The sequence below is a fragment of the Podarcis raffonei genome, chromosome 11, assembly GCF_027172205.1.
Source record: "Podarcis raffonei isolate rPodRaf1 chromosome 11, rPodRaf1.pri, whole genome shotgun sequence".
NCBI lineage: Eukaryota > Metazoa > Chordata > Lepidosauria > Squamata > Lacertidae > Podarcis > Podarcis raffonei.
In genome coordinates this window covers 48,899,003-48,915,936 of record NC_070612.1, presented here as the reverse complement: position 1 = coordinate 48,915,936, position 16,934 = coordinate 48,899,003, and the positions used below count along the sequence as shown (strand labels likewise).

The following is a 16,934-nucleotide window of genomic DNA, read 5'->3' as shown; positions in this document are numbered from 1 at the left end:
TGACTGGGTTGCCCCAGCCACTGGGCAGCTTCCAACATATATAAAACATAAGAAAACATCCAGCATTCCCCCGATGAAAATAGAGACGTCCTATTCTATTATTATTATTCTCCGCACATCTGAATGGGTTGTCCCAGCCACTGGGCAGCTTCCAACATATATAAAAACATAATAAAACATTAAACCTTTAAAAACTTCCCCATCCAAGGCTGCCTTCAGATGTCTTCCAAAGGTTGTCTAGTTACCCATTTCCTTGGCTCAGGAGTCACAAAATTCCATAGCCTCCAACATTTTTCCGATACAGATAAGGTCATCCTATTCTATTATTATTATTATTATTATTATTATTATTATTATTATTATTATTTTCCGCACATCTGACTGGGTTGCCCCAGCCACACTGGGCAGCTTCCAACATATATAAAAACATGATAAAATTTTAAACATTAAACTTCTCTATCCTAAGCTGCCTTCAGATGTCTTCCAAAGGTTGTCCAGTTACTCATTTCCTTGGCTTGGCGGTCACGTAACTCCATAGCCTGCGACATTTCCCCAATGAAAACAGGGACATCCTAAGCATGGGTGTCCCCTAAATCAATACAAATCAATACAAATCTGAGGTTCTGCCCTTCCCCAACAAAAGCCAGCCACCCCCAACAAAAATCTTGGCTCCGCCCATAGTCCTAAGGAAATGTGGGACATCCCAGGATCCAATTAGGAACTGGGGCGGTTTCTCTAAATCCAGGGCTGTCTCTGGAAAATAGGGGCACTTGGAGGGTCTGGGATCTGTAGCTTTTACCAGAGGCCCAGGGGGTAGGGGGCAGTTGTCCTCCCAATCAAGTAAATAAATTAAAAAATACTTAACTAAAAGTAAAACTAAAAAAGTAAAACTTAAACTCTTTTGGGGGAGGTGTTACTGGGTTGTTATTTTTATTTTAATTATATATATTGTGGTTTTTATGTTAATCTTTTCTGTGAACAGCCCTGAGACCTCCGGGCAGAATATAAATTCAAATTAATAACAATAATAATAATAATAATCAGAATAATAATCAGAATATTTGAAATTGAAATGTGCTACGCTTACTGAGTGTGCCGAGAAAAACTGCATTGGGAAAAAAGGAGGAATTTGAGAAGGAAGTGCTGACAAGGTTTTCAGCAGATCCAAGGAAACTTGCTTTAGATAAAAAGGTTCTTTGCGATTTTGCAAAATATACCCATTAACAGCATGAAAGGTACTCCCCGGTGTTAATCTTTTTTATTTAACTTCCTGGTTTTCAAACGGCTGAAGGTTTTGACAGATTTTTCTGAGTGCTTGAAGGAGCCCTCGGATTTCTCCGTTAACAGGGTCAAAAGAAAGCAATTTAAAACAACCGTTGTTTTAAACGTATCGCCTAAAACAGTGGATTCAGAGAGAGAAGACTTGTCTAATATTGCAGTTTTGCATTGAGGCTTGTTCTCTTTTCCCAGTTGGAAAAATGTAAGGACTTGATACAGTTTTGCCATGTGACTATCACAGCTCAAGGCCTAGACAGAAGAAAGGTTGTGCATGTTTATGGAAATCATCCAGGTACTTTTCATTTTCTCATTTATCTCTGTCTTTTCCCTCATGTTATAGCTAGAAGCTTAATTGAGCAGGATTTCTTGCCCCACAGTTACATGGTGTAGAAAAATTACTGCTCGGTTCTATTTGTTGAATGATTTGCCTTTGCAGTGATTTAAATCCCAGTCCATAAACAGCCTTAAAAATATACATGTCTATGAGCTTCAGAACATAGGTAGACCACATTTCCCAAGTGAATGTGCAACCATTTCTGTGATTTCCCCCCCTATTCCACCTGCATTACAAGCCAGGATCAGGACCAAGGTATGTAGCACTGAGCAAAGGGGAAAGCGGCCTCTTTCTAGCTGAAAAACCAGATACCTCTCAGGGCACCTCTCAGACTTTATTGTCTCTTTGCCAGATGTCAGAGTCAGAACTTGTGAACAAAATCTCTCTGAAGTAGGGTCACCCGAGTTCATAATCTCTGTGAGGCTTCTTGTCAATTTCAAAGGCTTGTGCCTGGGCTCCTTGCCTTTCTAGGGGCTCATTGTGACAATGAATGGTATACCATGGCAGTTATGGCCACAAAAAAACCTTTTAATTAAGTGAAATCGGAAGCTGCTCTTTAAGTATATATTCTTGCTTGATCTACTTCTAGGGCAGCTGAAGTCCCGACTGCATCAGAAACTGCACAACTTACAGCCAGCTGGAGGCTACTTGATGTTAGGAACTAAATTAACCTTTTAGGAATAAGACTTGGTCTAAGGGTCACTAGAACGAAGTTCAAGAGATACAGTGCAGAATGAATATCTGAATGTAATGGATTTAAAATCTTTGAATTATTTAAACTTGTTTTCTTTGGAGATCAAAGGTAAAAATTCCCCCAAAAGAGGATATTATGGGGGGCAGGCTTTTGTTAGCAGGGTGCAGAACCTCAGTTAACGGAGTATTTTTAATGCTTTTCAATAATTTTTGAGGATTGGCTATGCCCATGGGTTGGGCAGCCACCTGTCAGAGATGCTTTAGTTGAGAGTCGTGCATTGCAGGGGGTTGGACTAGATGACCCTCGGGGTCCCAACTCTACTACTCTATGCACAGAAAGCATTACATGTCGGTCTGTGCCAAGAAGCAGCAGCAACTAAACCACACAGAGCAAGGCTGCAGACATGCGCTCAGTAAGTGGGCACAGATCCCTGCAACTGACTTAGCCCGGAGTCCCCATGGGCCATATTTCGGTTGCCATATTTCAAACAGTGAATATCCAGACAGATAAACTATTTTTTTGGCATAGCTGTTGAACTTTTTTTGCAAAATAAAAATAGAAAAAAGAGTTTTGCCATATATCTGGATTTTGCTGGACATTTAAGCGATTTCCGGCCAGATGGTGTTTGCGATGGCAGAATACCACCTATGCCCGGTAATTTCTGGATGTTATGTATGTCAACCCTAAGTAATGCAACCAGGGAACAGAACTGGATAAATTGCGTGAAAATGACAGCTGTGGATTGGAAATAGGCAAATGATTCCATCTCATGAGCTTTTTTGGGCAAAAAACACAGGCTTTCCATATTTCGTAAAATTCCTGAATCAAATCTGTTTGAGGTTTGTTTTTGTGTTTTTTTAGGAAGACCACAAAATTGTTGAGCGTTTTTTAAATAGAAAACCCACCAAAATGGTTGATTGTTTCTTTTGGGGAACAAGCCCAAATGGCTGGGTTTTTTGGGAGGGAGAAACTTCCCTCCAAAAGAGTGATCTTTGCCATACCTCCTGCTTTCCCGGCCCAAATCCACCCCTGATCCTCAGAAAACAGGGATTTTCCTGACTCGTGGCAAGCCTGCTTTTGAAGTTCTTTCCCTGAGAAACAGGCTTGCCGCGCGCCCGGATTTCCCCGGCCCCCTGCTGCTAGATACAGCTGTGCCGTGTCCGGGATATCCCGGACGCGTGGCAGCGCCCGGCGAGAGGGGCGTCGCCTTCCCTAGCGTCACCTGCGGGGACGAGGAAAGCTCCTGTTGCTCGCCCCGCCGCCGATTGGACGCGGCTCCGCCTGGTCCGTGGGCGGGGTGCCCTGCCGGCCAATCCCTGCTGTCGGAATGTGTTTTTGGGGGGCGTGGCAAATCCTCTCCCCCTCCGCAGCCTCCTGGCCGGCGCGCAGATGGCTCTGGGCGGCGCGATGCTGCGGACGACGCTCCGCCTCTGTGCTCTGTCGCGACGCGTCCGCTCGGCCTCCGCCGCTTCCAGCGCCTCTATGTCGACGCTGCTGATCAGCCAAGGCCGCTACTCGTGGCTCCAGGAGCTGGGGCTTCGCGAGGAGAACGAGGGCGTCTACAATGGCTCCTGGGGAGGCCGAGGAGAGGTAGGCAGCCACGGGCGGGAGCAAGCCTGAAAGTCACCGCAGCCAAATTTGGAGTCCAATCCGGATTTGCAGTTCTCCATGTGCTCCCGAGCATAGACATCTGACTTTAGCAGGGTTTCCCGAAACAGCTTTATTCCTATTATTCTTTTCATTTATATACATTTCAACCAGCAGTGCCGGATTTACGTATAAGCTAAACAAGCTATAGCTTAAGGTCCCACTCTCTTGGGAGCCCCTAAAAAAATTTAAAGAAAAAAATTAATATTAATATACTTCTTAATTATATTTCAGTTCAGCAATTACTTTGATAAAATACATATTTTCTTATGTGCAAGTGGCGTTAGATAGCTATCAGGTCCATAAATTATCATATAGCATATATTCAACACAAAAAACAGCAAAAATTTGTTGTTGACAAAGGTCAGCTGGACATATAAAAGGCACCATTACCTTCAGTAGCTTGGGGTCTCATCAAACCTAAATCCGGCCCTGATTGCAACAATGATATAGCCATAATTGTAACATTTTCACATAATTATAACATTTTCATGCTAAAATGATTGTAAAATTATTGAAATGTATAAAATTGAAAATCACGAATTTAAAAAATCCTCTCTTATATCTAATATATGTTTTCAAAACTGCAGGTTTTTACGATGACCCTGCCAACATCTTGATCTGTTTGCAGCTTGTTATTATTTAAACTTTTTAAAATTTTAATTTATATACATTGCAACAATTATTTAGCCATAATTGTAACATTTTTACTTTTGACTCCTTTCCCCCTCTTTCTGCAGTCCGTTGCCTTTATTTTCATCCTTTCCTGCATGCTCCGAATTGTCTTATTCTTTTAATCCTCTCTTCTCATATCTATCTTATATGTTTTCAAAACTGCAGGTTTTTACGATAATCCTGCCAATGTCTTGATCTGTTTGCAGCTCTCTCTCTCTCTGTATACTACAATTCCCATCATCCCTAACCTCTGGTCCTACTAGCTTGGCATGATGGGAGTTGTAGTCCTCAAAAAGCAGTCGATTTGGGGAAACCCCGCTTTAGACGAAGGCTGAAAAGACAGTGAAAATTAGCTGGAAGGGAAATACAGTGATTTATTGTAGTTAATTAACATGGGAGCGTTGGTAGCAAGTTAGCCCACGCTGGGGCATGTCTAACATGCCCCTGCGGTGCAGTTTTTATTTGAAAAAGCCATCATCCCAAGACAGCACAATGGTGCCACAATTGCATTTCCCGATAAGTTGCAATTTCTGAAGTTCTGCAATGGCTAAGTTCGGCTACAACCAGGCTGCTTTCGGAAGTCGAAATGTCCTCAGGTTTATGATGTGTGATTTGTGCCTGTTCATATTCTGTGGGAAAGGAGCCTGCCTTTTAATGTGTAACCTTTCGGTGGTTTTGAAACACACTTGATTTTGTCTATCTTTTAACAAATATGTTGCCCTTTACCAGTTGCCACAGTCCGTTTCCTGGCCGGAGAAAGGGACACGTTAATCATTCATATTGTTGGGCTGAGAAAATGTTTGTCCTTTGGCTATGATCCTACCTTTGGAGCTTCTCTTTCTGGAGATGTTTGGGTGCCCTACTTGGAGGGCTCCCAAAGGCATCTAGCCGGCCACTGTAGGTGGATGCTGGTCGAGAGGGAGGGATTCCAGACCCAGTAGGCCTTCCTTAGTTATTTATCATGCATATGTATAGCCCGCTCTTTAATAATATCAAGAGAGTATAATATCCAGAATATCAAACCATAAGAATACGGAAACATGCTACTTAGGGCTCTTGCCTGGTCTCTTGGGCAGAGTAGAAACTGCTTCTGGATCACCAAGCAAAAAAAAATAAATCTATAATTGGCTGCTAACTCTTGTGTACATCTGCATAATAATAAAAATAATAATTTATTTATTTATACCCCACCCATCTGACTGGGTGGGCAGCCCCCAACAGAATCTTAAAAATACAATAAAATATCAAACATTAAAAACTTCCCCAAACAGGGCTGCCTTCAGATGTCTTCTAAAAGTTGTGTAATTATTGAAATCCGAAGAGTTCCACAGGGCGGACGCCACTACTGAGAAGGCCCTCTGCCTGGTTCCCTGTAACCTCACTTCTTGCAGTTAGGGAACCACAAGAAAATGCTCAGAGCTGCACCTCAGTGTCTGGGCTGAATGATGGGGATGGAGATGCTCCATGTATATTGGGCCAAGGCGAGGCTGCTATATGCGATGGGCAGAACAGCCCTATGCATAGTTTTAATAATCTACTTAGAAGTGAATCCCATTGAATTCGGCCTTAAATGCACTCGGGAGAAGAAATATAATTGGCTCAATCCAGGGACGGGCAGCGGAATGCTGCATGTTTTGTGTGATGATCCCATCTTTCCCCAGAACAAGGCCGCTTCATAGGAATCCAAACTCAGGATCTGTGTTTCATCATGGGTTTTACCCACAATGGTACTGCTCAATGTGCCCATAGCTTGCTTTGGTGTGTAGATTGTGGTTCTCGTTCCGCTGCAGATCAGAGTGAGTGTATTCAGATTGAGATATAGGACCACCCATACTATGTCCTTTCCTGATGTATAAGTGACTCTTGAACCTTAATCCTTAAAGCTAGAGAAGAAGCTATGTTCTTGGTGACTAAAGGGCACATCTTTCTCTCTCTAGGTCGTAACGACATATTGCCCTGCAAACAATCAGCCAATTGCCAGAGTCCGTCAGGTAAGGTTCTTTCTTTCTTTCTTTGATCAAGTCTATAGATAAATGCTACACTGGAAATTTTTGCAATACTCTTCGAATAGCCAAAGGCTAGGTTTGGAATGTCAGTAGAGCTAATTGGGGAGGGGCTGTGGAAAAGTAGCTGAGAGCAGTGGAAGATGGAAATTTTATGGTTGTACGCTGCCTTCCTCTGCTGGAATTAAATCACATGTGTTGAAATAGTGGTTGCGCCACAGAAATGGATTCGTGGTATATTTCCTCTTTTATTCTACCACTTCAGGCAAACTATTTCCAAAGGTTCTGAAGGTTTTTATGTCCAAATAGCACCACCTTCTTCCACAAAACTAAAATTTGCTGGTTGGGTACATTCTTTTTCCATTGCTGTTTTCTACAAGAGTCAAAAAATTACAAACGTTGTGACTCTTGTTTATTTTTAAAAAATATATTGTTACAGGCCAGTATCGAAGACTATGAAGAAACACTAAAGAAAGCTAAAGAAGCCTGGAAAGTATGGGCAGAGGTAAGTTTGAATTCCTTAATATTTTTCTGAAATACAGGCAGCCTCCTGTTTATACGGGGGTTATGTTCAGAAGCACCTCGCAGGTCGGTGAAATTGTGTGTAATTGAAACCCATTGAAAAAGCCTGCAAACAATGACCCCCGTTCTGCCCCTTTAGTGACAACAACGACAATGACAACAACAACAACGACAATTTATTATTTATACCCCACCCACCTGACTGGGTTTCCCCAGCCACTCTGAGCGGCTCCCAACAGCATATTAAAAATCACAATAAAGAACCAGACATTAAAAACTTCCCTAAACAGGGCTACCTTCAGATGTCTTCTAAAAGTCAGATAGTTGTTTATTTCCTTGACATCTGATGGGAGGGCGTTCCACAGGGCAGGTGCCACTACCAAGAAGGCCCTCTGCCTGGTTTCCTGATGTTTCCAAGTCACTTCTGGGTTCGGCACAATGCACTTACACACAATCGTGCGCGCATTGAATGCGCATAAACGGGGTACATTCTTTGATGAGCCACAGACTCGTTAAACTCATTTTTATTAAGCAACGCCGTTAGATTCTGATGCGTTTGCCTTAATTTGTGTGAGTCCTCTTTCTGATGCTTTACACCTTATGCTGCCACTGTAAGCAGTTGCTCTTAGAGTTGTGCTTTACAGGTGGCAGTTTGTGTGGTACATCTGTGACTTCATTAGTACTAGAAGACTAAACTGTAACATGAAGATTTCAAAGATGCGGGTCATAGAAAGGGAAGCCACAACTTTTGAAGAACTAAAGACGCACTTTGGCACACTTGCGTTTTTGAAAAGCATCTGCATGTCTCGACAGATTTATTTCAATTGTCTTATGCATTCTCACAAATATATATACAGTGGTACCTTGGGTTACATACGCTTCAGGTTACACTCCTTCAGGTTACAGACTTGGCTAACCCAGAAATAGTGCTTCAGGTTAAGAACTTTGCTTCAGGATGAGAACAGAAATCGTGCTCTGGTGGCGCGGCAGCAGCAGGAGGCCCCATTAGCTAAAGTGGTGCTTCAGGTTAAGAACAGTTTCAGGTTAAGTACGGACCTCCGGAACGAATTAAGTACTTAACCCGAGGTACCACTGTATACACACACACACACACACACACAATGGGAAGTGTTCAGAAGCATCTGTAGTTTTTGAAATACCAAATAAATTTTTCATCGGATTTCCCTGGAATTCAAACAAGTTGTGTCACTTAAGAAATCATCCACAATATTTATTTTTAACTGATAGGGTAAGTTACCTTGATACTTTAAATTGTGTTAATAGAGATCGCCTCATCTGGATGCACGTTATTGAAACGTACGGTTTTGGACAAAGTCCATAGTGTTTCGTAAGAGTGGGCTTAAACCCGTTTTCTCTTCTTTGTCTAGGTTCCTGCACCCAAACGAGGAGAAATTGTGAGACAGATTGGTGATGCCCTGAGAAAGAAAATCAACGTTTTGGGAAATCTGGTACGGTTTGCTGCTGTGACAGTAATCGCTCTGGCTGAAAGTTTTGGAACCATGTCTAAAATACAGCTACATCTGTAAAATAAGAAATGATACAGTTTCGCTTGTGTGAATACCGTGGGGTTGCAAACCCCGACAATCGGCAACTGAGCTTGCAAAGTGCAGAGCTCTGCTTTGCCCTCACAATTCGATTCCAAACTGCGTGGGCAAAAATGGAGCACCCGGCGCCATTTTGACAGCCGGTGATTGACTGCCCGCCTGTCAGACTTGACACATGGTGATGGGGATCCAGCCCACTGGTCGGTGCAGTTCCTTGCCTCTGATTTATATAGCCCTTAGTAGAATATTTCCTATTCAGTGATTGAACAGGACCAACACATTTCCTTAATACCGTCAGGTTTCTTTGGAGATGGGGAAGATCTCTGCTGAGAGTGTTGGCGAAGTCCAAGAATATGTAGATGTCTGCGACTATGCAGTTGGCTTATCCCGGATGATTGGTGGACCTGTCTTGCCTTCGGAAAGTAAGCATGTATCTTTCCCCTTTTTCTTTCTGAATACTTAGGTAAAGGTAAAGGGACCCCTGACCATTAGGTCCAGTCATGGCCGACTCTGGGGTTGCGGCGCTCATCTCGCTTTCTTGGCCGAGGGAGCCGGTGTACAGCTTCCGGGTCATGTGGCCAGCGTGACTAACCTGCTTCTGGCAGTGCATGGAAACGCTGTTTACCTTCCTGCCGGAGTGGTACCTATTTATCTACTTGCACTTTGATGTGCTTTCAAACTGCTAGGTGGGCAGGAGCAGGGACCCAGCAACAGGAGCTCACCCCGTTGCGGGGATTGGAACCGCCAACCTTCTGATTGGCAAGTCCTAGGCTCTGTGGTTTAACCCACAGCGCCACCCACGTCCCTCTCTGAATACATACTGGATGCTATTAAGTAACCCAGGGCAGGAAAATCTCAGCGCTGTCAACTTTGTGGCTGCATTTCACAACTGTTGTCTTGAGCGTGTTTGCACAGTGAAGAAAATTTGTATTTTCTTGTACAGTGGTTCCTCGGGTTAAGTACTTAATTCGTTCTGGAGGCCCGTTCTTAACCTGAAACTGTTCTTAACCTGAAGCACCACTTTAGCTAATGGGGCCTCCCGCCGCCACTGCACCGCCGGAGCACGATTTCTGTTCTCATCCTGAAGCAAAGTTCTTAACCTGAGGTACTGTTTCTGGGTTAGCGGAGTCTGTAACCTGAAGCGTATGTAACCCGAGGTATCACTGTATTTTCCTCCAAGGAGCAGTCTGAGCGATGACTTCATTGGTTCCAGCGGAATAAGTTATCATCCCTGTGGATCACCTTGTATAACTCCTCAAAATACACAAATAAATGGGTTGCAAGTGTGAGATTCTCCTTGCCAAACCTTGCTTCCCCCTCAGAATACAAAACTAGAAAGAAATAAGCTCTTCTGGCAGGATTGCAGCCTTGAGATAACAACAGATACAACTTTCATTGCACGGCTAACGGTTGGGTGTGGACTCTTCAATTACTCGGCTAGGAGCGCTCCAATTTTCAGTGAGCAGAGGTGGGAGGTTTAACCCTTCGCTTGCGTTGGGAGAATGAAGGATCACACCTCCTTATTTCAGAGTATATAAAAGATGCCTGTAAGCACGTTTTGGCTCAAAAAGTAACGAAATCGTACAGTAACTGGTGACCTCTTAACTTAAAACAGGTGTTGCACCTTTTGAGTATATTTCATGGATGTTGGAAAGCTGTACACCATGCTTGAAAAGACCACTAAATTGGGAGCAACTATTGAATTAGGTTTGCGCTCAGTGCTGAAACATGATTTAATGCATTCAAACCATGGTTTCTCCAGGGACGCGGGTGGCACTGTGGGTTAAACCACACAGCCTAGAACTTGCCGATCAGAAGGTCAGCGGTTCAAATCCCCATGACGGGGTGAGCTCCTGTTGCTGGGTCCCTGCTCCTGCCCACCTAGCAGTAGATAAATAGGTACCGCTCTGGCGGGAAGGTAAACAGCGTTTCCGTGTGCTGCTCTGGTTCACCAGAAGCGGCTTAGTCATGCTGGCCACATGACCCGGAAACTGTGCGCCGGCTCGCTCGGCCAATAAAGCGAGATGAGCGCGCAACCCCAGAGTCGGTCACGACTGGACCTAATGGTCAGGAGTCCCTTTACCTATTGAATTAGGTTTGCGCTCAGTGCTGAAATCTGGTTTAATGCACTCAAACTATGGTTTCTCAGGCTGGCTTGTTAAGCTAAGTAGAGTCTGTGTTGAACCAGCGCCTCTGTTTTGAACACAGCAATAAGCTCAGATTATTTTAAAAGCGGAACTTTACCGAGTCAAAGTCGTCCTCTGAAGTATGCCGGAGGAGAAAGGGAGGGAGGGAGCCTGACTCTTTACTCAAGCTGGTTTTGGCCTTTTGCGCTTGTGGAGCTCATCCTATGCAAACAGAGCTATTTTTTGTGCTTTGATGCGAAGGGCTTTGCCGTCCGATTATTTACTAAAATAAGCTCAGTGCCTAAAAAAACTATCACAATAAGCTTTACGACACAGTGTGCTTGTGGGGATGGAATTTGGCTAATTCTTGTGTACACTGAGTTCCTTGGATAACGAGAAGGATAAATAGAATAAATGAAATCCTATGCTCATCAAATGTCCTCTGCTTGGCTTTTTATTTGCAGGGCCTGGGCATGCCTTAATAGAACAATGGAATCCCTTGGGATTAGTAGGAATCATCACAGCTTTCAACTTTCCTGTAGCAGTTTATGGCTGGAACAACGCAATTGCAATGGTCTGTGGCAACGTCTGCCTCTGGTAAGTCGATCTGTCCTACTGTATGGTGATGGTTTTAACTGGTGGCCTCTAATTTAACAACGGGTGCTGCGCCGTTTGAGTATATTTTGTGGTTGTTGGAAAGCTGTGCACCGCAGATGCAGAAACTGGGCGTTGATGGATTCCAACTCCCATGAGCTCAATCAGCATGGCCAATGGTTGAGGATGATGGGAGTTGTAGTCTAGCAACTGGCCACCTCATGAGAAGAGAAGACTCTCTGGAAAAGACCCTGATGTTGGGAAAGATGGAGGGCACAAGGAGAAGGGGATGACAGAGGGCGAGATGGTTGGACAGTGTTCTCGAAGCTACCAGCATGAGTTTGACCAAACTGCGGGAGGCAGTGGAAGACAGGAGTGCCTGGCGTGCTCTGGTCCATGGGGTCACGGAGAGTCGGACACAACTAAACGACTAAACAACAAAAAACATCTGAATGGCCACAGGTTCCCCCACCCTTCCGTATGCTAAGTATATATTCGCCTACACAGCAGTTCTCTGGAATGTACTTAAAGCAGTGACTGTTTCCATTTCTTTATTGAATCTCTGTTCAGCAGCTAAGATAGTCGCCTAGAACTACTGAGTCATATTTTTACAATGGAAAGATTATGATGCTTATTTGGTTAGGTACCCTGGCTATCGGGCACTTGGGACCAAGTGAAGATGCCGGATATCTCCATCCTCTGCCTGGGGATCATTAGATCTGGGCTGTTTTCACACACTAGCAACACATTCTGTAGAATTCTATCTGTTATATTTTATCGGCACAATCGGAATGAATTTCAGGAACCAAAATGCTTTTTCTGTGCAGCCTGAGCAGGAGCAGTGAATGAGATTATAGTTAATTGTTCTAGCTTATTTTAACTTATCCCACCTCACTGCTGTGCTTGCAGTTGGGAAGAATTTTCTTGTATTATGAATGGTCTGCGTCACCGCTAAGAAAGAGGTCGGAACAGGCCAATATATAGTTGGACTGTCCCTGGATCAAGTGACTTTTTTTCTTTAAGTTCTCGAAGTTCCTAAACTAGCTGAAGGTTGTCATCTGAACTAGCCAGATGCTTAACTAAGAATCACAGTCGGTCCATCATTTGAAAAATAAGATGTTAGAGTCGTCTCGCCCTGAAATGGCAACAAGCCATTCCATTTTGGCGACTGTAACCTTGGTTTAAGGAGACATTTGGCATGTAGCTTATGTAGGAATCAAGCCTAGTCAGAGGAATTGGCCACTCTCCAGGCACCCGGCTTGAGTTCCTTGTTGACCTCCCCGTCTGCGACTCCCGGCAAGATCAGGCGAGATCTCAATCGGCGATCCTCCTCTAACGTGAGAAGAACACACCACTCCTCCCCTGCCATCCCCAGGGAGGGGAGAGAGACAGACAGAAATGTATTTACATGCCTTTATTCCTGTCTTTCCAGCAGTACAGAGAAACGTGTCTGCACTCTCTGTACACCAACAGCAGAGCGAGAATAACTCCGCCCCATGTACTTCCAGTACAGGTCAGATGACACTCTGAGCTAACATCCGGTGCTCAGTACAGTGAATAGACTATTCCTTTGTTCCCACGGAACAGTCCCAAACATCAACATCCTGTTTGGCTTTCCAGCCATCTGGAGCTCGCTGCTGCATTGCTCCTTTTTCGTAACAGCTTATACATCTGAGTTTCTAACACTGTACCCAAGTCTTAAGTAAGCAAACATTGGTGGCCTGTTATTTCAAAGTTGCATGTTGTTTGGAGTTCTCTCATTTTAGCACCTGGTTAAAATGAAAAGATGAAAAGCTGGTAATCGACTGCTTTAGGTAATTTTAGGTGTCCTAAAATGTAGCAGTTTCTTAAAATATCATGCAATGTTCTTTTTAAAATAAACAGTTGGGAAGAATAATCTTTCCTGGTTTGTTTCCCTCCAAAGGAAAGGTGCTCCCACAACGTCGCTCGTTAGTGTCGCCGTTACAAAGTGAGTTTTCACTTACCTCTATCACTAGAATCTCTGTGCTTCCTTTCTGTCTCCTGTTCATTCTTCTGCATTGTTTTAATAAGCTGGCTGAGTGCCGCCTTCACTGCAACTTGCATTCTGGGCTTCTCTGGTAACGTCTGAAATGAAAGGTCTATGTCAACCTCCCTACTTTGGTTGCATTAGGGAGGGATGTGGATAATAATAATAATAATAATAATAAATTTATACCCCGCCCATCTGGCGGGTTTCCCCAGCCACTCTGGGCGGCTCCCAATCAAATATTAAAAACACAATACAGCATTAAACATTAAAAACTTCCGAAAACAGGGCTGTCTTCAGATGTCTTCTAAAAGTAGGGTAGTTGTTTATTTCCTTGACATCTGACGGGAGGGCGTTCCACAGGGCAGGTGCCACTACCAAGAAGACCCTCTACCTGCTTCCCTGTAACTTCACTTCTTGCAGTGAGGGAACCGCCAGAAGGCCCTCACTGCTGGACCTCAGCGTCCGGGTTCCTTGTAACCTCACTTCTTGCAGTGAGGGAACCACCAGAAGGCCCTCGGAGCTGGACCTCAGCATCCGGGCAGAATGATGGGGGTGGAGACGCTCCTTTAGGTATACTGGGCCAAGGCCATTTAGGGCTTTAAAGGTCAGCACCAACACTTTGAATTGTGCTCAGAAACATACTGGGAGCCAATGCAGGTCTCTCAGGACCAGTGTTATATGGTCTCAGCAGCCACTGGAAGGTCATGTATGAGCTGCCTCTTCTCCACATAGTTCCACATCTCATTTTGGGGGGTTTCTACAAACCCTCCAAAACAGATTTAGGGGGTACATGTAGGGGAAGGAGGGGAAGGTCCTGTTGACCAAGCCAAAGTTGTTCTGTGAATGCTTCCAGCTAGCTCTCCATTGAATACGACCTTTTCATGTGTGCATTTGGTAAGGTGATGAAAAGTCAAGTCTCACTATGTCCTGCACGTCTAATCCTTTCGCCAAGGAACCAGCAGGACATCTAATGAATCTTATTTCTTTGTTTCCTAGAATAGTTGCCCAGGTTCTGGAGGACAACAAACTGCCTGGTGCTATCTGCTCTCTGGTCTGTGGTGGGGCAGATATTGGGTAGGTGCAACGTTTGGTGTTTTTATGCTCAGTTTGGGAATATAGTCTGGTGGATCTTGTTAAACCTCCATTAATCTCTTAATGGTACTTTTAATCTACAGCTGCAAATGTTTCCTACGCTATTGACTCGTTGCATCAGAACAAGAACGAGGCTTCACTTAAACTGTGATCTCCTTACTAAAGGAAAACCCATCCCCTCAGTAGACCTAGAATTGACACGACCACGCTGTCCCCTGCATATCTGATCGGAAGTAAATTCCGTTGGGTATGGCAGAGCTCACTCCAGATAAAGGATTGCATTGTGCACCCACTACCACAAATACAATGGCTAGAAATGTCAAATTCACTAGGAGGTTGAATTTACAGTAAGAAACCACACCTGTCCCTGATCAGTCATTCGAAGAGCCATTCTGAACCTTCCTCAAGGTTCAATTTCCACACTTAAAAGGAATAGCTGTCTCGTGGCAACTTTGGTGTGTTCTCCCTCCAAATACAAAAACTTTCAAATATACGTGCTCCATAATCTTTGAGTGGCAGAGCGGAACGCTAAAGCGGTGATTTCCAAATTTTTCCCCTTGGGCCACTTGAAAATCGCTGGTGGTCTTGGTGACCACTTAATGATCTTTCTTGGTGGAGCACTTTATGATCTTTCTGCAATTACAATAACTTTGGGCTGGATTTGCGCATGAATTTTAATTGTGTTTTACGGCTGATATTTCTTTCAATTTGTTGTTATTGCCGTTTGCATTCCATAGACTTCTGATTGTGCTGCTATTGAATGCAGTGTAGGAAACAAAAGAAGCTATAGATTTGGAAAAATGAATGCAAACATGGCATGGAACGGCAGAAGGAAGCTTGTTCATGCTGTTAAAAATACAGACTTTCCTTTAGACAAATAGCGAAGTTGATGGCTGAGGAGTGTCACAAGAATTATATATTTAATTGGCACAAATGTAACATGTTTTGAGAGTGAAGCACAGGGCTCCCCCTTCCTCCCACCCTAACATACTTTCTCATTCTACCTGTTTTGCCACTGACTAAGAATCTTCCTCTGCCCTCTGTAGCAAGGCGATGGCAAAGGATGAAAGAGTGGATCTCTTGTCCTTCACTGGCAGCACCAATGTGGGCAAGCAGGTAGCGATGGTGGTTCAGGAGAGATTTGGTAAGTGGCGTATCGTGATCCAGTATCTCTTCTGAATTGAAGGAGTCTTGCAATTTTCTATGTTGTCAACTGCCCCGTGTTCTTCGGGTGAAGGGCAGTACACAAATTCAATCAATAATAATAATAATAATAATAATAATAATAATAATAATAATAAAATAATTAATAATGCTGCTGCTGCAAGTGGAAAGAAGAAAAGAAGAGTTTGGATTTGATATCCCGCTTTATCACTACCCTAAGGAGTCTCAAAGCGGCTAACAATCTCCTTTCCCTTCCTCCCCCACAACAAACACTCTGTGAGGTGAGTGGGTCTGAGAGACTTCAGAGAAGTGTGACTGGCCCAAGGTCACCCAGCAGCTGCATGTGGAGGAGCAGGGAATCAAACCCGGTTCACCAGATTACGAGTCCACCGCTCTTAACCACTACACCACACTGGCTTTGGTCCAGCAGAACTCTTCCTAAGTTCTTACAAGAAGCATCATGCACAAGCCCTTTGCATGCACATAGAGAAATTCCGAACTGTGGCCTGCATTAAGGTTGTTTTCAGCTTACAGAAGAAGCTGCTTTTTAAACAACAACAACAACTTTGACTCCCTTCTTCTTTTGTGAGCCTCTTTATTTATTTAGTCCATAAATTTTATACACTGCTTGGTTGTTGTTTTTTATAAAAAAAAACACCCGCTCAAACCGGCAAAGTCATTATGACAACCTGGCGTGAGGAGGACATATTCCTAGCTAGGAATTGTGGGTAATGTTCACATGGCTTACTGCTTTTTTATTTCAATAGGACGGTCTCTGTTGGAGCTTGGTGGAAACAACGCTATTATAGGTAATTAATATTTTCATTAAACGTTAAAGCCAATCTCTGGCTGAGTGAATGCGCATGGCCAATGGCTTTGCAGCATGTACTTAGGATTTTCCTGGAAATTTGAGTCCATGTGGTTGACTGAAACCCAGGCTCTGCTTTCATGATGAGCTGCTGGTGTTTACATTTAAGAGGGTGCTCAAAATCTGTTTTGAAGTGGCACTTAATAGCCTTTCCTTTCAACCTCATTCCACCAAATGAAGGTCTTTTGCTTCATTTGTTACTTGCCAAAATTCCGCAGAGTCCTCTTTGGCCTCCTACTGCCAGCAAATAAGATTCTAGAGAAAAAACCGGGGTACCCTTGTTTTTCTTGAGCATAAAGTCGGGGGCCAGATGGCACCTCCAGTTGCTTTGTGGTGTTTGCTACAGTTCCAGATCAACAGT

At 43.8% G+C, this 16,934-nt stretch overlaps 1 protein-coding gene across 1 annotated transcript in view; it reads left to right on the top strand.

The window, feature by feature from the left end:
- The first annotated feature begins 3,682 nt into the window (after positions 1 to 3,682).
- The window catches only part of ALDH7A1 (aldehyde dehydrogenase 7 family member A1), a 29,659-nt gene continuing 16,407 nt past the window's right edge, over positions 3,683 to 16,934 (top strand). The window contains exons 1-10 of the mRNA XM_053407649.1: positions 3,683 to 3,896; positions 6,566 to 6,619; positions 7,071 to 7,136; positions 8,542 to 8,622; positions 9,017 to 9,140; positions 11,309 to 11,441; positions 13,363 to 13,407; positions 14,446 to 14,523; positions 15,588 to 15,685; positions 16,473 to 16,514. Of these exons, the coding sequence (XP_053263624.1) occupies positions 3,696 to 3,896; positions 6,566 to 6,619; positions 7,071 to 7,136; positions 8,542 to 8,622; positions 9,017 to 9,140; positions 11,309 to 11,441; positions 13,363 to 13,407; positions 14,446 to 14,523; positions 15,588 to 15,685; positions 16,473 to 16,514 (922 nt within the window). The 5' untranslated portion in view covers positions 3,683 to 3,695. The remainder of the gene's footprint in view (positions 3,897 to 6,565; positions 6,620 to 7,070; positions 7,137 to 8,541; positions 8,623 to 9,016; positions 9,141 to 11,308; positions 11,442 to 13,362; positions 13,408 to 14,445; positions 14,524 to 15,587; positions 15,686 to 16,472; positions 16,515 to 16,934) is intronic.